General features: G+C 44.2%; 1 protein-coding gene across 4 annotated transcripts in view; it reads right to left on the bottom strand.

The window, feature by feature from the left end:
- Positions 1-25,320, bottom strand: part of LOC127580870 (solute carrier family 26 member 9-like) — a 117,648-nt gene that overhangs the window by 66,763 nt on the left and 25,565 nt on the right. For 2 of the 4 annotated variants that reach the window (XM_052034832.1, XM_052034831.1), the window contains exons 2-8: positions 18,964-19,104; positions 18,248-18,387; positions 14,238-14,348; positions 10,795-10,970; positions 9,080-9,244; positions 8,826-8,978; positions 3,919-4,001 (exon numbers count right to left, since the gene is read on the bottom strand). In XM_052034832.1, the coding sequence (XP_051890792.1) occupies positions 3,919-4,001; positions 8,826-8,978; positions 9,080-9,244; positions 10,795-10,970; positions 14,238-14,348; positions 18,248-18,387; positions 18,964-19,085 (950 nt within the window). In that variant the 5' untranslated portion in view covers positions 19,086-19,104. The remainder of the gene's footprint in view (positions 1-3,918; positions 4,002-8,825; positions 8,979-9,079; positions 9,245-10,794; positions 10,971-14,237; positions 14,349-18,247; positions 18,388-18,963; positions 19,105-25,320) is intronic. The other 2 variants (XM_052034833.1, XM_052034834.1) reach the window with 1 other exon arrangement.

Here is a 25,320-nt window from a genome sequence, read left to right as displayed (position 1 = left end):
GTTTCCAACATTTTTGTTTTTATGCAAAGTAAGGTGACTTAATCTGTCCCTAAGTGCATGTAAAATAAGCTGCAGAAAATTAAACCTGTCTGTTCCCAGTAAAACTTTCCCACAGTTGTGTGTGCTTTATAAGGGATATATTCAAGGGCAAATAGGGATGGGCAATTAAATGCTGGCTCAACCTATGAAGCCTACAACCCTTGAATGAATGAAGATAATATTAGCATATATAGGTAGTACATAGGATATAGAACACTACAGGACAGTACAGGCCCTTCCGCACACAATGCTGTGCCAACATTTTATCCTGCTCTAAGATCTACCTAACCCTTCCCTCCCACATAGCCCCCTATTTTTCTATCATTCATGGGTCTATCTAAGAGTCTCTTAAAGGTCCCTAATGCATCTGCCCCCACAACCTCTGCCGGCAGTGCGTTCCACACACCCACCACTCTCTGTGTAAAATCCTACCCCTTATACCTTCCTCCAATCACCTTAAAATTATGCCCCCTCGTGTTAGCCATTGTCGCACTGGGAAAAAGTCTCTGACTGTCCACTCGATCTATGCCTCTTATCATCTTGTACACCTCTATCAAGTCACTTCTCATCCTCCTTCTCTCCAAAGAGAAAAGCCCCAGCTCACTCAACCTATCCTCATAAGACATAAGTTATATCCTCATAATCCTCATAAGTTCCACTTTCTGAAATTCAGTTCTATTGAGCTAGACTGATTTGGATCAGTTCCCCAAGACAAATACCACTTGAGGACCATCTACCTGCCCAGATTAACCTGGTCTGGATGTGGAGGGCAGATCTTGAGTGGTGAGGTGTCTGTGGAGACTAGTCCTCAGGTGGAATGGTGTGGAGGTCCTGCTCAGAGCCCCCTGCAGGCTTTGACAGCTGGTAAGACTGGGGGTGGACTTTTGTCTCCTGTCAGAGATAATGACACATTTTCAATGTTTCTACAATCAGGACATTTAAAACCTGTTAAAGTAATTCATTAAAGAAAAACAATATTTAAAACTTTTTAAAGAAAGTTTAAACATAGAACACAGTACAGTACAACACAAGAATAGGCCTTTCAGCCCATGATGTCTGTCCTGAACACCATGACAAATTAAACAAATTAAGGGTCGTATTCTGAGTGGAGGTCGGTGACCAGTGGTGTACCTCAGGGGTCTGCACTGGGACCCTTGCTCTTTGTGATTTTTATAAACAACCTGGATGAGGAAGTGGAGGGGTGGGTTAGTAAGTTTGCCGATGACACGAAGATTGGGGGTATTGTGGATAGTTTGGAGGGCTGTCAGAGGTTACAGAGGGACATAGATAGGATGCAGAGTTGGGCTGAGAAGTGGCAGATGCAGTTCAACCCAGATAAGTGTGAAGTGGTTCATTTTGGTAGGTCAAATATGTTGGTGGAATATAGTATTAATGGTAGGACTCTTGGCAGTGTGGAGGATCAGATGGATCTTGGGGTCCGAGTCCATAGGATGTTCAAAGCGGCTGTGCAGGTTGACTCTGTGATTAGGAAGGCATATGGTGTATTGTCCTTCATCAATCGGGGAATTGAATTTAGGAGCCAAGAGGTATTGTTGCAGCTATATAGATCCCTGGTCAGACCCCACATGGAGTATTGTGCTCAGTTCTGGTCGCCTCACTACAGGAAAGATGTGGAAGCCATAGAGAGGGTACAGAGGAGATTTACAAGGATGCTTCCTGGAATGCGGAGCATGCCTTATGAAAGCAGGCTGAGGGAACTTGGTCTTTTCTGCTTGGAGAGACGGAGGATGAGGGGGGACCTGATAGAGGTGTATAAGATGATAAGAGGTATTGATCGGGTAGATAGTCAGAGGCTTTTCCCCAGGGCTGAAATGGTGGCCACAAGAGGACACAGGTTTAAGGTCCTGGGGAGTAGATATAGAGGAGATGTCAGGGGTACGTTTTTTACTCAGAGAGTGGTGAGTGCGTGGAATGGGCTGCCGGCAATGGTGGTGGAGACGGATATGATAGGGTCTTTCAAGAGACTGTTAAGTAGGTACATGGAGCTGAATAAAAGAGGGCTGTGGGTAAGCCTTGTAATTTCTAGGGTAGGGACATGTGCGGCACAGCTTTGTGGGCTGAAGGGCCTGAATTGTGCTGTAGTTTTTCTATGTTTCTATGTTTCTAAACTAAATCCCTTTTGCCTGCACATGATCCATATCTCTCCATTCCCTGCATATTCATGTGTCTATCTAAAAGCCTCCTAAATGCCACTATTGTATCTGCCTCCACCACCACCCCTGGCAGCGCATTCCAGGCACCCACCACTCTCTGTGTAAAAAAACTTGCCCCACACATTTCCTTTAAACTTTCCAGCTCTCACCTTAAATGATGCCCTATAGTACTTGACATCTCTATCCTGGGAAAAAAATTCTGATTGTCTACCCTATCTATGCCTCTCATAATTTTATCTATCAGGTCTCCCCTCAGCCTCTGATGCTCCAGAGAAAACAGCCCAAGTTTGTCCAACTTCTCCTTATAGCACCTGCCCTCTCACCCAAGCAGCATCCTGGCAAACCTCTTCTGCACCCTCTTTGCCTTCTGATCCTCCTCTGGATTACTTCACTAAGAATGATCTGATGCAGGGTCTGAGTGACAGTTCTCCAGTATAATCCCAACAAGACTGGACCTCACACGCAATACCGGGATGGAGCATTGTGACAATTGCAGGGCCACGTCACTTGGTCTTGGACTTCCACATTCCTTCGTGTGACCTGTTGATCCAGGCAGGGAAAGGAGGGATACTGGCAGTTGGGATTAGTTTGGATTGGTATCATGGTTGGCATGGATATCATAGGCTGAAGGGGCTGTTCCTGTGCTGTTCTATGTTCCATGTAAGAGCGGCAGGCTGGTGCAGCAGTTAGTGTTGCTGCCTCATAGCACCAGTTTGCTCCTGACCGCCAGTGCTGTCTGTGTGGGGTTTGCGCGTTCTCTCCATGCCCATGTGGGTTTCCTCCAGGTGCTGCAGTTTCCTTCCATGCGCAAGTGATGTGCTGGTAGGTTCACTGGTCTCTGTAAGTTGCCTTATCGTGCAGGTCAGTGGCAAAGGAATCAAAGGAGATTTGATGGACATGTGTGAGAGGGAACAAGCTGCAGGGGTACATTGGAATAAGGAGTGGAGCCTGATGGGATTGCTCCCCTGGGAGCCAGCATGAACCTGATGTACTGAATGGCCTCCTTCTGTGTTGTAATAGGTAAGTAAATTAGCAAGGCATGCCTGTAGAATGCTGAAATTTGCTGAAGTTTTAACGGATAAAAGTTAAGGGTTCTAATCTCCAAGTGTGAAGGAATTGTTTCTTTTGGGCAGCACAGTGGTGCAGTTAGTGGGGTCCATGCTTCACAGCTCCAGTGACCCTGGTTCAATCTCGACCTTCAGTGCTGTCTGCGTGGAGTTTGTACGTTCTCCCTATCGCCCAGTGCGTTTCCCCTGGGTGCTCTGGTTTCCTCCCACGTCCTAAAGATGTTCAGGTCAGTAGGTTAGTTGGCCACTGTAAATTGCCCCCAGTGAGTGGTAGACTCTGTGGGGGTTTATGGGGGGAGTTAGAGCAGGAAGAATAAAATGGGATTAGTGTAAGATTCATGTAAATGGGTGTTGGATGTCTGGCACAGAAAGGCCTGTTGCTGTGCTGTATGATTCCATGAATCCACGACCCTTGAATGATGAGCCAACCTCAGAACCATTGAGTAGATTCATGGCTGCGTTGGAGCGATTTTCGGGCATTCAGGGAATCTCGGATCCGGGGAATGACTGGGAAAACAGACAGGTCACGGGATCACCGCTGATCTTGTTGAACAATAGAGGGGATTCCAGGGCTCATATGACCTGCCCCTTCTCCTGTTCCTCATGTCTTAGGCCTCACCATTAAAGTTCTCACTCACCCGAGAGGAATCACTCCAACGACATCGATGCCGTACTTTCTGGGCATGTGCAGTCCCCCTGAGATGGCTGTGGTAACCACGACCTAAGAGCAAAGCAAGAGCGTTATTCCTTTCGCAAATACATTGCAGTGAAGTTATTTCACCCTCTCCACCCAAAGTTGAAGTCAAAGTCAAGTTTATTGTCATATATACAAGTCCATGTGTGCACAGGTGCAATGAAAAACTTACTTGCAGCAGCATCGCAGGCACATAGCATCAAGTAAGCAGCATTAACAAGATAAACAAATTAAACATAAATTAAACTTGATGATGTCAGTGAAGACTTGCTGGAACACAGAACATAGAACACTACAGCACAGTACAGGCACTTCAGCCCACAACGTTGTGCCGACATTTTATCCTGCTCTAAGATCTATCTAACCTTTCCCTCCCACATAGCCCCCTATTTTTCTATCATTCATCTGTCTATCTAAGAGTCTCTTAAATGTCCCTAATGTATCTGTCCCCACAACCTCTGCCGGCAGTGTGTTCCACACACCCACCACTCTCTGTGTAAAAAACTTACCCCTGACATCCCCTCATACCTTCCTCCAATCACCTTAAAATGATGCCCTCTCATGTTAGCCATTGTCACCCTGGGAAAAAGTCTCTGACTGTCCACTCGATCTATGCCTCTTATCATCTTGTGCACCTCTATCAAGTCACCTCTCATCCTCCTTCTCTCCAAAGAGAGAAGCCTTAGCTCGCTTAACCTATCCGCATAAGACGTGCTCTCCAATACAGGCAACATCCCGGTAAATCTCCTCTGCACCCTCTCTAAAGCTTCCACATCTTTCCTACAATGAGGACACCAGAACTGAACACAATACTTCAAGTGTGGTCTAACCAGAGTTCTATAGAGCTGCAACATCTGGAAGCTGAGGGGTGACCTCTGAGTGGTTTACAAAATTATGAGGGGCATGGATAGGGTAGAGAGACAAAGTCTTTTCTCAGGGTGGGGGAGTCTCAAACTAGAGGGGGTAGGTTTAAGGGGAGGGGGGAAAGATTTAAAGGGGCAAGTTTTTCACACGGATGATGGTGGGTATATGGAACGAGCTGCCAGAGGAGGTGGTAGAGGCAGGTACAATTACAATGTTTAAGCAACGTTTGAACAGGAAAAGAGTAGATGGATACTAATGTGGACTAATGGGTTCAGTGTAGATGGGTATCACAGTCAGGATGGACAAGGTGGGCCGTAAGGGGCCGATTTTCCACAAGTCCATGACACTATGACTCTGGGCAATGGGGACTTGCAGATCTCATCCATATCACCAGGGTCTGATTAGTCAGTACGGGTGGGTTAATCACAAAGTGCAGCTCCCAGCCAATGTTTGTACCCACTGGGCTGAACCAAGCAGATTGCCAGCCTGCGGTTCGGGAGGGTGGCCCACCCATTCTTGAACCGACGCAGGAGCCTGAGACAAGCTGGAGGTTGGAGGCATGTCTGCCCTTCACAGCGATCCTGGACTCAACAGTCAGCCCAGTGGAGAGGAATCTGAAGGCACTTCGCACCTGGCCCTTAGGGCTGGTGTACTGACAGTAACCCCCATTCATTGAGGAGGGGTGATCAGGAACTACATTGAATGTTTTTAATTATTTGTTGGCATTTTACTGATGCTAGTTACTTTTTAAATTTCATTTTAACTTCTTATTCAAATCTTGGATTGCATTAAGTGCCCCTAACAAGGAGATTTAAAAATAGTGAAGAAGCCTTTGAGAATTCATCAGAATGTCCCAGGGACTATCTTTAAGTTTGTTGGGTTGCTACTACGTTAAGTGACCACCTCTTGTAACATTGTACTGTGCCTGCAGTTCAGTTGAAGTCCAAATATCAAAGTAAATAGTTGCCTTCTCTTGATGTTCTGTGTCCAAAAGAATGAATGAGTGACAGTAATATCTAGCCTTCAACTCAGTTCAGTGGAACCCACAGTACACAGTACATAGAACATAGAAAATAGAACACTACACCACAGTACAGGCTCTTCAGCCCACAATGTTGTGCCGACATTTTATCCTGCTCTAAGATCTATCTAACTCTTCCCTCCCACATAGCCCCCTATTTTTCTATCATTCATGTGTCTATCTAAGAGCCTCTTAGATGTCCCTAACGTATCTGCCCCCACAACCTCTGCAGGCAGTGTGTTCCACGCACCCACCACTCTCTGTGTAAAAAACTTACCTCTGACATCCCCTTATACCTTCCTCCAATCACCTTAAAATTATGTCCCCTCGTGTTAGCCATTGTCGCACTGGGAAAAAGTCTCTGACTGTCCACTTGATCTATGCCTCTTATCATCTTGTACACCTCTATCAAGTCACCTCTCATTCTCCTCTTCAAAGAGAAAAGTCCTAGGTCACTCAACCTATAAGACATGCTCTCCAATCCAGGCAGCATCCTGGTAAATCTCCTCTGCACCCTCTAAAGCTTCCACATCCTTCCTATAATGAGGCGACCAGAACTGAACACAATACTCCAAGTGTGGTCTAACCAGAGTTCTATAGAGCTGTAACATCACCTTGCGGCTCTTGAACTCAATACCCTGACTAATGAAGGCCAACACACCATACGCCTTCTTAACAACCCTATCGACTTTTGCAAATCTGGCACGGTTTCAGATAAGATTCCGGAGAAGTCACAGGTAGCTCACATTCTCTGCCTGTATCAGACTGCCGAGTACTATTGTGGGTCATCCATCTGTAATATTGAATCATAGAGCATGGAAATAACTGGTCCTGTTTTCCTGCATTTGACCCATATCCCTCTAAACCTTTCCTATTCATGTACCTCTCCATTCTCTTTCCAATGTTATTATTGTACCTGCCTCAACCACTTCCTCTGACAGCTAATTCCGTATACACACCACCTTCTGCATGAATATATTGCCCCTCATTCCCTTTTAAATCTTTCCCCTCTTTTTTTATTGCGTGCAGTTCTGGTCACCTCACTACAGGAAGGATGTCGAGGCTGTAGAGAGGGTGCAGAGGAGGTTTACTAGGATTAGAGGGCATGTGCTATCAGGAGAGGCTGGACAAACTTGGGCTCTTTTCTCTGGAGTGACGGAGGCTGAGGGGTGATCTGTTTGAAGTGTATAAAATTATTAGGAGCATAGACTGAGTGGACAAGCAATATCTTTTTCCCATTATTGAGCGATCCAATACCAGAGGGCATGCATTTAAGGTGAGAGGGGGTAGGTTCAGAAGAGATGCGAGCGGTAAGTTTTTTACTGAGAGAATGGTGGATGCCCAGAATGTGTTGCCTGATAGGGTGGTGGAGGCAAATTCATTGGGGGCTTTTAAAAGGGGCTTGGATGGGCACATGAATGAGAGGAAAATAGAGGGATATGGGCATTCTGTAGTTAGGAGGGAATAGCTATGTCAGCACAACATTGTGGGCCGAAGGGCCTCTTCTGTGTTGCACCGTTCTATGTTCTATGTTCACCTTAAACCTATGCCCTCTAGTTTTTGATTCCCTTTCCCTGGGAATCAGACTATGTGCATTCAGTCAATCTATGACTCTCATGCTTTTACACACTGCTATAAGGTCACCCCTCAATCTCCTATGCTTCAAGGAATAAAGTCTTATCTTGCTCAATCTCTCCCCATAATTCAGGCCCTCGAGTCCTGGCAATATCCTCATAAATCTTTTTTGCACTCTTTCCAGCTTAATGGTGTCTTTCTTACAACAGGATGATGTAAACTGTACTCTGGACTCAACTGGACTCAGATTTTCTCCGTCCACTAACACAGACTGACCAGTTGGTAACTTCTCCATCATCTTATCTTCATGGCAACCCTGGCCTCACCCTTTTCTACCCACCCCTCCCCCATCCTTTCTTTAACTTAAAATGGACGTTTATTTTCTCCCCCAATTCTGACCTGAAACATTAACTCTGCTTCTCTTTCCACAGAGGCTACTTGACCTGCTGAGTGCTTCCAGCAATTTATTTTTTTATTTAAGATTCCAAAGATGTCTGCTGCAGTTGTCTGAATTGATATCATCCATTTTACGACGCCCCTAAATCCAATTTGTTGCTCCCCAAACATCTTTCCACCTGAGACCAGCATAAGATTTGTGTGTGGAGAGACGACAGACTGCAGATCTGCTGGGATCTACAACCAAAAACAACCTGCTTGGAGGAACTCAGCGGGTCAGGCAGCATCCATGGAGGCAGAGGGATGGTCGATATTTCAGGTTGTGACCCTGCGTCAGGACGCAGATTTGTGTATCATTTGGTTTCACCAAAAAAACAATCACAACAACCAGTCTCCCCTCCGTGGACTCTGTCTACACTTCCCGGTGCCTTGGGAAAGCAGCCAACATAATCAAAGACCCCTCCCATCCTGGACATTCTCTATTCTCCCCCCTCCCATCACACAGAAGATATACAAAAGCCTGAAAGCACATACCAGCAGGCTCAAGGACAGCTTCTATCCCATTGTTATAAGACTATTGAGCAGATTTCTTGTATGATAAGATGGACTCTTGACCATCCTATCTCGTTATGGCCTTGCACTTTATCATCTGCCAGGACTTCACTTTCTCTGTAACTGTAGCACTTTGTTCTGCATTCTGTTATTGCTTTTCCCTTGTACTACCTCAGTATACTGATGTGATGAAATGATCTGTTTGGGTGGCATGCAAGACAAAGTTTTTCATTGTACCTCGGTACGTGTGACAAAAATAATAAACCAATAATAAACCGCTATTCACCATTGACTCATTAACGCATTATTTGTCTCCGTAATGAATGATCCACTCCTTTTCTGCAGCAACGAGAAAGAAACCTGACTGTGATGGATAATGAGTAGTCATAACTACAATTCAATGCAAGGTCCAGGAATGGATGGAGCTGGAATGTATGACTTACAATGATGATTTCCATTGGGATGGGGAATGGAAGCTTGTGTTTAAATCTGACGTTGATCTCTTTCACAACGAATAAGACCACACTGCTGATCAAAGCATAAATCAGGGAAGCCACATTGGTTTTGGGAAGGTTTTTGCAGATGTCAATGAATGTCTGGTTAAAGCAAAAATAGCAAGGTCAGCAATGTTAACGTGGAGCCCAAGACAAAATGACAAAATATGCATCCACTTACTGGCTGCCAGGCACGTACTCACATATATTATTGCCAAAGGACCACTGTAGGCACGAATAGACAGACCAAAGATATACTTCAAGACTGAGATGAAGATCTGCAGCCCAGCTGCTGTCATGAACCCTCTGATGAACGATTCGGAGAGGTAAATGGAAATAAAGCCAAACTGAACGAAGCCTAAACAAATCTGTTAATCAACGAGAAGGAAGCTTCTCAGTAAGTATGTTCTTCTGGCCAATAGTGCATCATGTAGAGTCAACAAAATCACTGCACAGGAAGAGGTTCCAGGATGCCTCAATGAACAAAAAAATGTTGGAGGAACTCAACGGGTCAGGCAGCAACTGTGGAGGGAAATCGACAGTTGATGGTAGGGTACTTTTGTCCTTTACACCAAAGGTGCTCATACTCTGATACGATAGAGGAGGTAATTTGGTCTATTACATCAATGTTGGCTTTCAATCTCATCAATTCCCTTCCCCCACGTATTTCCTTGTAATCTGTTCTTTCTTACACACGCCCATCAACTCTATCCTGATTCTCCTTCCAATCCCTATGCCACAGATAATTTACCTACCACCCAGAACTTCCTCCTTGCCTATTGCCCCTCCTCACCTGGATCGACCTATTGCCTGCCAGCTCTTGCCTCACCCCCTTCCCCTCACCTTCTCGATACTGGCTATCTCCCCTCTACTCTTTCAATCCAAATGAAGAGCCTCAACCCAAAACATCGATCGTCCATTTCCCTCCACAGTTGCTGCCTGACCCGTTGAGTTCCTCTAACATTTTTTTGTTTATTGAGGCATCCTAAAAGCGGTATTGGTGGGTCTGGAATCACATTGAGGCCAGACCGGGTAAAGAGTCAGATTCCTTCCCCCAGCCCAAAAGGAGGTTAATAAAGCAGATGAAATTTTAAGACAACCTAGTGGTTTCATGGCCACTATTATCAACACTAGGATTTTTTAAAAAATCCTAATTTATTTAATTTATTGAATTTAAATTCCCTAGTTACCTCGATGGGATTCGAACCAGTGTCTCAAGATTAATGGACCAGTTGCCAGACCAGTTGTTTGAACATTAGATAAGTTATATGATAAGATCTTTATTAGTCACATGTACATCGAAACACACAGTGAAATACATCTTTTGCGTCGAGTGTTCTGGGGGCAGCCCGCAGGTGTCGCCATGCTTCCGGTGCCGACATAGCATGCCCGCAGCTTCCTAAGGTTGCTATACCCTCATTTTGTGGATTCAAGACTCACTTCAGAGACATGGGAACCTACATCCAAATGGCACTCTGGTGAGTTGACATCTCCTGACAAGCCATTAACCTGAGGCTCTCTCAGACCTCTCAGCTGGTGTGAAAGGTCCCAAGGCCCCTTCTCATAGAATGGTGAATAAATCACCCCTTGGTTCAACACCACAAGGCAAGGACTAGTTGAAACTCCAGGACAAATTCCCTAACTTCAGATAGGCCAATGGTGAACAGAAGAAAAAGCAGAGGGGAGAATCAACAGCACTGTATCACAGTCTGACCTCCAACGTACTCCCTACTGGTGGGTCTATGTAATTACAGAACAATCTTCCCAAGACGCAATATCTATGAACTTTCTGCTACTTTGGAGCTGAGTAATTTGTTTTCTTTTCCTATATTTTTCAAAAATACTTGTTAAATTTGCATTTCATTCCACTTTGTGTTTAATGACTTCCATCTGCCAGAGATTTGTATGAGTTCTTTACCTGTATTATAGCTGTTAAGCACGTCAGAGTTCCTGAAATGTGCATACGATCAGCATTCATAGCAGTAATATCTGTCACTGTCTTGTTCAGAGTTTCGTTGAAGTGTTGAAAATTTTCTTCTGGAGCCAGAGTTTGCACCACATTCCCGACAATAATGCTCAACACAGCAAACGTACCTGTTGGAAACCGACACCAAATATAAATTCATGGCCAGCTGCGGAAATATGATTTCTTTTTGTCATTCTTAATTTCCACAGAGCTATGAGCAGAAATGTACTCTCCTCTATTGGTATTAGTATTGGTTTATTATTGTCACATGTACTGAGATACATTTCAAAACATGAGTACATTGAGGTAGTATAAGGGAAAATTGATAACAGAATCAAAATACAATGTTACAATTACAGAGAAAGTGCAGTGCAGGCAGACAATAAGGTGCAAGGGCCATGATGAAGTAGATTATGAGGACAAGAGTTCATTTTTATGATAATCTTACAAGGTCATCTGTATGATAAAATGGACTCTTCCACAATCTACCTCGTTATGGCCTTGCATTATATTGTCTGCCTGCACTACACTTTCTCTGTAGCTGTAACACTTTATTCTGCATTGTTATTGTTTTCTCTTGTTCTACCTCAACGCACTGATGTGATGAAATGATCTGTATGGATGGCATGCAAAAAAAAGTTTTTCATTGTACCTCGGTACACATGACAATAATAAACCTATTTGATTTAATTCTAATTTATCATACAAAAGGTCCATACAAGAGTCTTATAACAGCGGGATAGAAGCTGCCCTTGAGCCTGGTGTTGCATGTTTTCAAACTTTTCTATCTTCTGCCCAATGGAAGGAGGGGGGAGAAGAGAGAATGTCCGGGATAGGAGGGGTCTTTGATTATGTGGCTGCTTTCCTGAGGCAACAAGAAGTGTAGACAGAGTCCATGGAGGGGAGGCTGGTTTTCATGATGGACTGAGCTGTGTCCACAACTCTCTACACAATGGTTCCAAAGAGAACTTCCAGCGATGGCCTCCTGGTCAGGTAGCTCATCACTGATGTCTGCGTCTGTGCGTTGGGATGCAGCACTCGAGCTCAGCTGCTGCTGCATCCAACTATTTGTTCCTCTTCTGGACTTAGTCATGTCTGGGGGTGGAACTTAAGTGGAATCATCTGAGAGGCTGCATTCACTTTTTCCCTGAGCCCTCTGCTTTATTACAACCATTTTGAATAGCTGGCAGGTTTGATTGTGAATGGATTGCACATTTATTATTGCATATTTTTTCTGTGAAGTAATAGCCTATGATCCGGTTTAATCCTGACCTCTGGTGCAGTGTGTGTGTGTGTGTGTGTGTGTGTGTGTGTGTGTGTGTGTGTGTGTGTGTGTGTGTGTGTGTGTGTGTGTGAGTGTGTGTGTGTGTGTGTGAATGTGTGTGTATGTGTGTGTGTGGGCGTGCGCACATGTGAGTGTGTGTGTATGTGTGTGTGTGAGTGAGTGTATGTGTGTGTGTGTGAGTGTGTGTGTATATGTGTGTGTGTGCATGCATGTGTGTTTATGTTGTATGTGTGTGTATGTGTGTGTGTATGTGAGTGCATGTGTGTATATGTGTCTGTGTCAGTGTGTATGTGTGTGTGTATGTATGTGTGAGTGTGTGTGAGTGTGAGTGTGTTTGTGTGTGTGTGTGAGTGTGAGTGTGTGAGTGTGTTTGTGTGTGAGTGTGTGTTGTGTGTGTGTGAGTGTGTGTGTGTGAGTGTGTGTGAGTGTGTGAGTGTGTGTGTGTTGTGTGTGAGTGTGTGTGTGTGTTGTGTGTGTGTGAGTGTGTGTGTGTTGTGTGTGTGTGAGTGTGTGTGTGTGTGTGAGTGTGTATGTGTGGAGTTTGCACATTCTCCCAGATGCTCCAGTTTCCTCTCACATCCCAAAGACTTGTGGGTTGGTAGAAGAGTCTGGGAGGGATTGGTGGATGTGTGTGAGAGGGAATAGATAACAGGGAAGTTATGTGGGGGACTGGGATTGATGGGATTGAGAACCAACATAGACTTGATGGACTCTCTCTTTCTCCGTACCAGATCCCCATAGCAATCAGTTTCCCGATTATTCAAAAATTTAACTGCCTCCTCTTTTAATACCCCCAAAGATCTGGCTTTCACGACCCTCTGGGGCAGCGAATTCCACGGAGTCATTCGCCTAAACGTTACCAGGCAGTTACCTCACTTCAAAATCTACCACACTGGTTCCCATTTGTAAATCCTCACACCAAGTGATCGCACTCTCAGCCTTGCTCGCAGAGAGGTTTGTGAGTCACAGACTCAATAGGCCAGATGGCCTTCTTCTGTGTTGCGATGGTTCCACAATTCAAGGTAGTTTTCTGGCAAGGGGTGATGATCACATTGTTTGCAAGAGTCAAGGCTTTCAAAGAGGGAATTATACAGGCAAGGCTTTGTGGATAGAGCCAGGGCATAGGATTGACAGATTTCTCTACAAAGAAACGGCATAGTCTCAATGGGTCAAATAGTGCTGTAATCATTCTTTAAATTCATATTTAGCAGGCAAGATGCTTATCAATGAAGAACTGTTGGAGACTCCAGAATTGTGGAAATGACATGGGAGCTCAGCTGTTTTAGCTGCCGCCCTCCCAGTTCCAGGGGCACAGGTCCCATCTGTGTGGAGTCTGCATGTTCTCCCTGTGACCACTTGAATTTCCGGCAGGTACTCCGGTTTTGTCCCACATCCCAAAGATGTGCGGGTTGGTTGGTTAATTGGCTGCTGTAAATTGCCCCTCGTGTGCAGGCGAATGGAAAGGAACCTGGGTGGAGTTGATGGGAATGTGGGGAGAATAAAATGGGATTAGTTCAGGATTAGCGTAAACGGGTCCTTGATGATCAGCACAGACTCTGTGGGCTGAAGGGCCTCTTTCTCTGCTATATGACTCTAATAAGTCTACTCTGCCATAAGACTTTTGACACACTGCAATATCAGCCACTACTGTTAGCTAAGTGTTCCTCATCACCAATAAAGAATGTCAGGTTAGATGCTTTACCCTTACTGAACAGCAGTATGCAGAAGAATCTATGGACATCATATCACTTGTTGTTTCACCTGAAACCTTAGTTTGACTTTCTCTCTTGGACCTCACTAGCTCTCTGTGTAACTTCAATGTCCACTCTTTTCATCAACTCTTTGCCGGCTCAAGAATCTGTCAAGGATTTCTCTGCTTGCCTGCTCAACTGGTTAGTTAAGTGAATTGTAAGACAAGGTGACAAAGGCAAAATGTCTTCATTTTGTCATCCCTTGTCAAAATGAAGTCAATAGAAATATAAGCACAAATTAAACAAAAGCTCATCCGAGTTTATCGTAAACACAAGCCATAAAAGATTAACATTTTGGCAAACGTGATGTTACGCATTAAATATTTAAAAATACACTCAAAAAAGAAAGGTGAACCAACCTGGGACCATATGGTGTATGCTTCCAAGGAAGAAGTAGATAATAAGAGGGAAGAACGAGGAGTATAGTCCATTGACTGGTGGGAGACTGGCGAGCAGGGCAAAGGCCATGCCTGTTAAATAAAGCACATGTTACAGGGCTACTCCTTATTAGCAGCTGAAGCAATATAACTAGCCCTGCAGAACAACACCACAAAATAGGAGCAGAAGTAGGCCACTCGGACCTTCAAGCCTGCCCCACCATTCAACATGGCACGCTGGCCTTCATTAGTCAGGGCACTGAGTATAGGAGTTAGGATGTTACGTTGCAGTTGTACAAGTCATTCCTGAGGCTGCACCTGGAGTATTGTGTACAGTTTTGGTCACCCTGTGTGGGAAAGACATCTTTAAGCTGAAAAGAGGGCATAGAAGATTTACAAAGATGTTGCCAGGACTCAAGGGCCTGAGTTAGAGAGAGAGGTTGAGCAGGCTAGGACTTTATTCCTTGGAGTGTAGGTGACTTTATAGAGGTGTATAAAGTCATGAGGGGCATAGATAGGGTGAACGTGTACAGTCCTTTTCTCAGGGTTGGGGAATCAAAACTAGAGGGCATAGGTTCAGGGTGAGAGGGGAAAGATTTAAAAGGGACCTGAGGAGCAACCTCTTCACGCAGAGGTGAGTACGTATATGGAGCAAGCTGCCAGAAGAAGTGGTTGAGGCAGGTTCAACAACAACATTTAAAAGCCAGTTGGATAGGTACATGGATAGGAAAGGTTTAGAGGGATATGGGCCAGACACGGGCAAATGGGACTGGCTTAGATGGGCATCTTGGTCGGCATGAACAAGTTGGGCCGAGTAACCTGTTTCTGTGTTGTATTACTGTATGACTCTATGACTCCCTATGATCATGGCTGATCTACCCCAGTGTTAATCTCCTCCTCTATGTCAGATCCCCCATAACCCTCTAGCTACTACGTAGATGCCACGGCCAAGAAAGCTCATCAGTGACTCTACTTACTCAGGAGGCTAAAGAAATTTGGCATGTCCCCTTTGACACTCACCAACTTGTATCAATGCACCGTAAAAAGCATCTTATCTGGATACATCGTGGCTTGGTATCGCAACTGCTCTGCCCAGGACCGCAAGAAACTGCAGAGAGTTGTGGACACAGCCCAGCACATCACGGAAACCAGCCTCCCCTCCATGGACTCTTGTCTATACCTCTCGCTGCCTTGGTGAAGCAGCCAGCACAATCAAAGACCTCGCCCACCCAGGTCATTCTCTCTTCTCCCCTCTCCCATCAGGCAGAAGATACAGGAGCCTGAGGGCACATACCACCAGGCTCAAGGACAGCTTCTATCCCACTGTGATAAGACTATTGAACGGTTCCCTTATACCATGAGGTGGACTCTTGACCTCACAATCTACCTTGTTATGACCTTGCACCTCATTGTCTGCCTGCAATGCACTTCCCTGTAGCTGTGACACTTTATTCTGTATTCTGTTATTGTTTTACCCTGTACCACCTCAATGCACTGTGTAATGAATTGATCTGTACAAATGGTATGCAAGACAAGTTTTTCACTGTACCTTGGTACAAGTGACAATAATAAACCAATTCCAATTTTGAAAATTTATCTACCTCCACTTTAATTACTTCTAATGAGCTAGCATCCACTGCATGTACCTTTCTGCAGTTAATAACAGGAAAAAAAATAGGATTGCATTTACTGGGTGATAAAGTAATGTATATAGTTGTTTTACACTAACAAAATGTGTTGGCTTCAACACAACCAAGTTCTGGAAGCAGAGTTCAACACACCAATATAATCACTTATTTAGCTGTGTGGTAGAGGACAAGTTTGTTTCTGCTTATAATTTGTAAATTTTCCATAAAATTCTGGAGATAAATCACACAAGTGCTAATCATCCGTCTGAAGATGAATTTGAGTGTGCTGGTTAGATAATGTCTCCACCATTAGTAGTGGATACAAGATGCACTGCGGCAAAATGTCAAGGCTCCTTCATCTGCAAACCCCAAATCCCCCAACTGGTAGGACAAGGGAACACTCGGCTTCCCTCCAATTCGCACACCATCCTGATTCGGAAATAGTTCACTGTTCCTTCATCATCACTGCGACCTAATCCTGTAACTTGACCCCTCCCATGAACAGCACTGTGGGAGCACCTTCACCAGAAGGAATGCAACACTTCAAGAAAGTGGGTCACCAACACCTTCTCAAGGACAATTGGGGATGGACAATAACTGTTGAGCTTAGCAGTGATGTCCAATCCTGAAAAATCAATACATTAAAAGACAGTCAGTAACTTAGCTCTGACTTGTTCATTCAACAGGGAGTGAAGCACAAGGCCGCATTGTACAATCAAGACAAACTTGAATGGCAATTCATCAATTTTGAGTTTGTTTTAATCGTGAGGGTGTCAAAAATTTGGCAGCCATGGTGAGATAACAGAGTGGCTGCCTCACAGCTCCAGTACCCTGGGTCCAGTCCTGACCACAGGCTCTACCTGTGTGGAGCTTTCACGTCCTCCCCGTGACTGCGTGTTTCCTTTAGGTGCTCCGTTTTCCTGGGTTGGAGGGCTAATTAGCCACTGTTGGTGAGTGGTACAGCCTGGGAGGAGTTGATGGGAATGTGGGCATTAGTGTAGGATTGGTGTAACTGGATACTTAATGGTCAGCGAGGACCCATCTGAAGGGCCTGTTTTTGTGCTGAATGATTCTACAACACTAGAATTAGGAAGATTTTAACCTTGGCTATTATATAGTCAGAGAGAAATGTAATCCTCTGGTTACAGTTACATTTTAGAGTACTTTGGGAGAAATTTTATTTCAAAATTCATTCACGTCCTCCAACACACATTTCTTCAACACACCTTCATCACCTTTTCTCAGATTTCACTACTTGTCTCAGCTAGTTGCTGTGGTGTCGAAGACCTTCCTTTTCGTACCCACTGGCACGGAAGTACCCACTCTCACCTCCTCTGCAACTTAAACTTGTTCCATTTCTTACTTTTCCCAGTTCTGATGAAGTGATAACTCTCCTTCTCTCTCCCCAGATGCTGCCTGACCTGCTGAGTGTTTCCAGCATTTTCTGTTCCCAATTTCTTTGCAGTTTTGCAGATGTGAAACATGGAATTCAATGGGATGTTAATCAATACCAATGGATCCTGCCAGGAAACCATAGAACAGGCCCTTCAGCCCATGATCTGGTGCTGAACTAATTAAACTAGTAATTAAATGCCTAACTAAACCAATCCTTTCTGTCTGCATAATGTTCATATCCCTCCATTCTCTGCATATTCATGTGCCTATGTAAGAGCCTCTTAAACACCTCTATTGTATCTACCTCCACCACCACCCCTGGCAGCGTATTCCAGGCACCCATCACTCTCTGTGTAAAAAAACTTGCCCCGCACATCTCCTTTAAACTTTCCCCCTCTCACCTTAAATGCATGCCCTCTGGAATTCGACATTTCAATCCTGGGAAAAAGATGCCAGCTATGTACTCTATCTATGTCTCTCATAATCTTAGAAACTTCCGTCAGGTGTCCCCTCAGCCTCCACTGCTCCAGAGAAAACAACCTCTTTGTCCAACCTCTCCTCATTGCACATGCCCTCCAATCCACGCAACATCCTGGTAAACCTATTCTGCACCTTCTCCAAGCCTCCACATCCTTCTTGTAAATGGGGTGACCAGAACTGAATGCAATACTCCAGATGGGACCTAACCTGAGTTTTATAAAGCTGCAACATAACTTCCTGAATCGAACTTAATGCCTCAACTAATAAAGGCAAGTATGCCATCCACCCTATCAACCTGTGCAGCCACTTTCAGGGAGCTATGAAAACAAAAGTAAGAAAAATTGAAGGATATAAACCATCACCAGTTTTAATGAGTGGTATTGTGCTAAGCATTATGAGTTTACTTTCTCAGGATTGAAGCCATTATTTTGTTGGTGTTACCGGCTTAAAACTGTTGCTGGGTTTAGTCTGACAAAGAATGCTTCTTACCTTGAGGTACTTGAATTGTCCCACCACTGATACCCGAAATAACATCAAAGATGAAAGCCTTCTTGAAGTTGTACTTTGGAAGCCATGAGAGTATTGGGAAGAGTTGTAGGAGGATGGACTTGAGATGGGACGTTGAACAGCTGGGAAATATCAAAGAAAGAAATCACTTCATTTTTACAGATTAATCTGTGTAGAAGTGTTTTCATCAAAGGCATCTGTCTAATTGTCTGCTTTCAGTAGTTTTACGAAAACCTATTAACAGATGCTGGAAATCTAAAACAAAAACGGAAAATGCTGGAAACACTCACCAAGTCAGACAGCATCTGTGGAGAGAGAATCACCCTGGCTTCAGCCGATCACTGAGATTCCCTTTGTTCTCTTCACTGAATGAATCTCAACCCAAAATGTCAGCAATTCCTTTCCCCCACAGATGCTGCTTAACCCACTGAATTCCTCCAGCTCTTTGTTTTTTGCTCCTGAGAACCTTTACTGAATGTGGTTTTGGACGCTGCTCATGGCAACGTTTACCCAGCACAATGTCAAATCAAATAGAACCCTTGCTTACACAGCCATGGGCATGCAGAGTGCACACATTCAGTTGGACATCAGACCCATGCAGTTGGAGTGCTCAGCAACAGTTCCAGATGAAAAAAATTAAAATAATTCAAGACTTCAAAACAGTCGCCAGAGGAAAATGGACATTAATCTTGGTTTACCTGAAGAATTTCCGTACTTTTTGTGAATGGGGGTAACTCCTGACCTTCTTCTGGTACTCCTCATCAAATTCAGGAATGGAATAAGCTGATCGGTCAACAATGTAACGTGGACGGATATGCATCCTGGCGATATCTTAATCACTGGAGAAAAGTCAAAGTATAAATAGTGAGAATCGTATCAACAAGGTTCCAATTGTTCCAGTAACCATTTTATAGCACAATAGAATCATAGAAACACACAGCAGAGAAATGGGGCCATTTGGCCTATCTTGTCCATGCTGACCATGATGCCGATCTCCACTAATCCCATTTGTGCACATTAGTATCCCTCTCTTCCTTTCCTACCCATGTATCTGTGCAAATGCCTTTGAAACACTGTGATTGTAACTGCCTCTACCACCTCCTCTGTCAGCTCATTCCAGATAACTGCCACCCTCTGTGTGAAAAACCTTCACCTCAAATCTCCTGTAAACTTCTCCCCTCTCACCTTTAACCTATGACCTCTAGTTTTAGACTCCCCCACCCTCAGAAAAAGATTTTGACTACCTACACTATTCCTCACAATTTTATATACTTCTATAAGGTCACCCATCAGGATCCAATGTTCCTTTGAGAATAAAACCAGCCTTTCTAATCTCTCCTTATAACTACAGCCCTCCATTCCAGCCTGGAGAATCTCCTCTGCACTCTCTCTATTGCTACCACATCCTCCCTGTAGCGTGGTGACCAGAACTGTACACAATACTCTAAGTGCAGTCTAACTGAGGTTTTGTACAGCTACAATATGATGTCACAACCCTTATACACAAACCAATTTCTTTTTTTTCACTACCCTATCCACCTGTTGCCACTTTCAGTGACCTATAGATTTGAATCCCAAGATCTCTCTGTACATCAATGCTCTGAAGGTCCCTGTCATTTTATCTCTATGTCCTACCAGAATTTGGCTTCCCAAAGGGCATTACTTCACACTTGTCTGGACTGAATTCCATCTTGCACTGTTCCTCCCAACTTTCCCTCTGATCTGTGTCTTGCTGTATCTTTGAAATCTACTTTGCTTTCTCTGACTCCACCAGTTTTCAGATCATTGTAAACTTACTAATGTCATCCAAGTTATTTATATATATGACAAGCAACAACACTGATCCCTGTGGTACACCCTCTGCCTTGTATCACCCAGCCAGTTTTGGATCCAGTTTGTCAATATCAGATCGCTTGCGCCTTAACCTTCTGGACCAGCCTGCCATGCAGGACCTTGTCAAGAGACTTACTAAAGTCCACGTATATCAAATCTACCACATTCCTACATCAATTTTCCTGATTCACTGCCTCAAAAACTCAATCACATCTGTGAGACGTGACCTCCCCTGCACCGAACCACGCTGACTCTTCCTGATCAGCCCCAGCCTTTCCAAGTGAACCTAAGTCCTGCCTTTCAGAATCTTCACTGACAACTTGCCTACCACTGATGTAAGGCTCACTGGCCTGCAGTTTCGAAGCTTATCCCCACCGCCCTTTTTGAACAAGGGAACAACATCAGCTATCTTGGTACCGCACCTACAGCCAATGAAGATGCAAAAATCTCCATCGACAATTTTCTCACTTGCTTCCCATGGCATCCACGATAATGTGCTCCAATGTTTCTACCTGTTCCACCTTCCTGATACAGATATCAGTGTATCCCTCCCTGAATTCTCCAGCCTCCATGTCCTTTACTCTGGTGAAGATCAGGGTCGTTCCCCGCTTACCCTGCAGTTATTTATGCTCAAAACAATCTTCCACTCGTCATTGAACCTGATCAGCATAATATTCCATTCTCCCTCATGAATGCATCCAGCTTCCCCCCAGACAACTCTCTCCTATTCACATCTATCCCACCATGTGCGTGATTTCCACACTTGCACCAATCTCTGGGTACAGCAGTCATTCCTGGTGGTCAGTTACACAAAACACGCTGCGTGGCAGATCTCAGGTTAGTTTATTGTCATCTGCACCAGGGTGCAATGAAATTCCTTGCTTGTGTGAATCTCACAGAGTAAACTGTATACATGGTCATAACGAATACAACAACTACATACAGCAATGAGCAAAGATTGTAGTGCAATCTGAAGTAGCGCAGAAAGAAATGGTAAAGTGACAATAACGGCATAACTGAGAGAGGGGGAATTAACAATCCGAGAGCATGGCAGCACCACTGGGAAGGGGGTGTGAAAGAAGTGGTTGGTTCAGAAGTCTGATCACAGTGGGGAAAATAGCAATGAGAGTGTGTTTTATTTTCCTCCTGAAATCCATTCCGTGGAACTAAATTTCAGGGGCAGAGTGCAACGCAGTGTTACTGTTACAGAATTAGGTAGAGCATTTAGTACCACAGATTGAGGATATAATGTGTTGATGGAAAGTATGGGAGCTGGAAATAAGGCCTGTGCTCATCAATACATACACCATTTTCATGGTTTCTTGGAATGAAGGTTTTTCTATATGGTTAACTGGTTCTGCTGATCAACATCCATCCAAGATCAGATGAGACTGCCCTACTGTAACTCGTTCCATCTGGAAACTCTACAGCTAAGAAGTGTGCTGCACACAAACCTTCTTCTCTGCAAGCTATGTGCCAATGAGGTAGCATATCCCAATTGTACTTTTGTTTTATTATTTTTTAAAAGATATCTTTATTAGTCACATGTACATTGAAATAAACAGTGAAATGCATTTTTTGCGTAGAGTATTCTGGGGGCAGCCCGCAAAGTGTCGCCACGCATGCCCACAACTTCCTAACCCGTACATCTTTGGAATGTGGGAGGAAACCGGAGCACCCGGAGGAAACCCACGCAGAAACGCGGAGAACGTACTAACTCCTTACAGACAGTGGCTGGAATTGAACCCGGGTTGCTGGCACTGTAATGGCGTTACGCTAACCATTACACAACGTGTTATTCTGCAGTGTAAATTAGTAAATTAAATTGGTAAATTGGTTTATTATTGTCACATGTACCGAGGTGCAGTGAAAAACTTGTCTTCCATACCATCCATAAAGATTATTTTATTGCAACAGTGCATTGAGGTAGTACCAGGGAAAACAAAAAGGTATACTTGATAAAAATTCCAGATCCTGCCACGGTTTGGGAATTCTTTTTGTTTACCAGCACATATCTGTCATGTTGCTGCTGAAATAATTCTCCCTCAAAAAGATTTTGCCAAATGTCTTAACATCCTAAGGGCAAGAACCAACAGCATCAAAGCTTAACATTAATATGGAGACACAAGACACTGCAGATGCCGGAATCTGGACCAACAATCTGCTGGAGGAACTCAGCAGGTCGAGCAGCGTCTGTGGGAGGAAAGGAATTGTCGACGTTTCGGGTCGAAACCCTGCATCAGAACCTGCAATAAAACTTATCGACTCCGGATGCCCAAACATTACATTTCTATAATGTGGCTAAGGATGCCCAGAGGTCACAGAAGTCGCTATACAAATGCAAGATTTCTGTTGAAAGTCATTGGCTTGAATCTAACTCTGTTTCTTTCTCCGTAGGAGCTGCCTGACCTGCTATTTCTATTTAACATTAAGGAATTCCTTAATATAAAATAAAAACAGAAAAGGCCACAAACCAGAATTGCGATGGCTTTGGAAACCATTCAGCCCATCAAATCTATGCTTGATCCTGGTGCAGCATCCTATCATTCCTATTTCCCTGCTCTGCCTTATGTCCCTGCAAACAATCCCAGCCAATTCCTTTTTGAAGGTTCTGTTTCACTTTTCCAATTTTTATAGATGCATCCTATCCAGATGCATCATGGCTTGGTATGGCAACTGCTCTGCCCGAGACCACAAGAAACTGCAGAGAGTTGTGAACACAGCCCAGTCCATCATGCAAACCAGCCTTCCCTTCATTGACTCCGTCTACACTTCCCACTACCTCGGGAAAGCAGCCAACGTAATCAGGGATCCCTCCCAGCCAAGACATTCTCTCTTCTCCCCCCTCCAGAAGATACAAAAGCCTGAGAACACATGCCAGCAGGCTGAAGGACAGCTTCTATCCCACTGTTATCAGACTCTTGAATGGGCCTCTCATAGGCTAAAAGATGAACTATCTCCCAATCTACCTCCTCATGGCCCTTGCGCACTTTATTTGTCTGCCTGCACTGCACTTTCTCTGTAATTGTAACACTACATTCTGCATTCTGTTTTCTTTTTATTACACTGAAGTAATGACGTATGGCAGGATCTATCTGGATGGCACACAAAGCATAGTTGTTCACTGTATCTCGGTACATGTGACAATAATAAACCAATACCAATACAGGGCAGTGAATTGCAGATCATATTACAGTTTCAGGTCAATGACCTTTCATCCGACACTTTGCATTTATAGATCAACTTTTGTGTCCTCTGGGTATCTGTAAGCAAATTCTGTGTATGCAGCTTTTGCTCATAAGTTTAAATCTATTCCCTTTACTCCTTTAGAAATGACTTCCTTCTGTTTATCTGGCTAAACTGGACATGATTTTGGACATTTCTAACAAGTTTGTTCTCAGTGTTCTTTGCTCCAAGGGGATCAACCCCACCTCCTCCATTTTAACTCAGAGCTGAAATCTCTCAACCCTCGAGTTCCAAGACTTTCTTTCCAGCCTCATATTTCTATTGTGTTTTCCTCAATCCAGCACAAGCTGAAAGGGTGATGGAGGTAGAGATTCTTGTCGGACTTAACAAGTACCTGGACAAACATTTGAAAAGGCAAGACCCACGGGCAATGGAGGAAGAAGTGGAAGGTGAGAGTAACTGAGCTATATTTTGGTCACTATGGACATGACTGGACTCCTAAATAAAAACAGAAGATGGTGGAAATACTCTTCAAGTCAGACAGCATTTGAGGAAAAACACAACGTAGGTCAATGACTTTTCATTTGTCAACTTTGCTTCTCTCTCCTTGGAAACGGAGCTGACAGGCAAGTCCTCCATTCCCAGAGGAAAGAAAGTTAAAATAGGGGTGTTTTTTTTCCCTGACAGCTAAATAAAGAAGACTGAGTAAGAATGCCAAATACTTCACGATGAAAACACACAACAATTTTTCAAGCAGCCTTCGGAATATATTTTCAACACTTGAAAGTAGGATACAGGTTTTTCAACCCCATTTTATAGCACGTGGGCACTGCTGACAATATCAGCATCTATTGCCCATCCCTAATTGGTATTGGTGGTGGAGAGGTGCCTTCTTAAAAAGACATCACTGCCATCGTGGGGAACACTGAGAATCTCTCACAAAACTCACCTTGATTGGGGATGAGAGTGGGAACGAGAATAGGATAAGAAATAAAAAATGACTAAGCCAGGAAAATGCCAAAACCTAATTGCACCATGCTCACAAATCTTACTTTTAACAACCGAAGGTATGATGAAGGGATATTTTATGCATCCGAGTTTTCACATCACTTTGCACTTTTCAAGATCATTATACAATTTACACCAACATTCAATGTAGACACACTTCTCATACAATCAAACAACTGCAGAAATTTGCGTGGTATGCCGGGCATGTCTTCCTGCTCTACATTTTGCAACTTCTACCTTATTTTGTTGAAGTTCTCAATCACTCATTGACCAGATAACCTTGTTTTCAGCTTATCCCCATGGTCACCCCAGTTTTACACTATCAGACGTACCCTCTCCCTCACCCTCCCTGCAGTTTATTGAGCTTCCTTTGTCTCCTTCCCAGTTCTGATTAAATGTTAACCCTGTTTCTCTTCCCACAGATGCTGCCTGACCAGTTGAGTTTTTCCAGCATTTTCTGTTTTTATTTTAGATTTCCACTTGCAAGTGCACACACTCCTGTTTACATCAACGGTGCTAAGGTCGAGAGGGTTGAGAGCTCCAAGTTCTGAGGAGTGAATAGCACCAATAGCCTGACCTGGTCCAACCACATAGATGCCATGGCCAAGAAAGTGCACCAGTGCCTCTACTTCCTCAGGTAGCTAAAGAAATTCGGCATGGCCCCTTTGACACTCACCAACTTTTATCGATTCACCATAGAAGCATCCTATCCGGATGCATCACGGCTTGGTACGGCAACTGCTCTGCCCAGGACCCCAGGAAACTGCAGAGAGTTGTGGACACAGCTCAGCACATCATGGAAACCAGCCCCTTCTCCATGGACTCATTCTACACTCCTCACTGCTTTGGTAAAGCAGCCAGCATAATCAAAGACCCCACCCACCCTGGACATTCTCTCTTCTCCCCCCTCCCATTGGGAAGAAGATACAAAAGCCTGAAAGCACATACCACCAGGCTCAAGGACAGCTTCTATCCTGCTGTTATAAGATTATTGAATGGTCCCCTTGCATGATAAGATGGTGTCTTGA

The sequence above is a fragment of the Pristis pectinata genome, chromosome 20, assembly GCF_009764475.1.
Source record: "Pristis pectinata isolate sPriPec2 chromosome 20, sPriPec2.1.pri, whole genome shotgun sequence".
Lineage (NCBI taxonomy): Eukaryota > Metazoa > Chordata > Chondrichthyes > Rhinopristiformes > Pristidae > Pristis > Pristis pectinata.
Note: the sequence above shows the minus strand (reverse complement) of the source record. Positions and strands in the feature narration are given on the sequence as shown.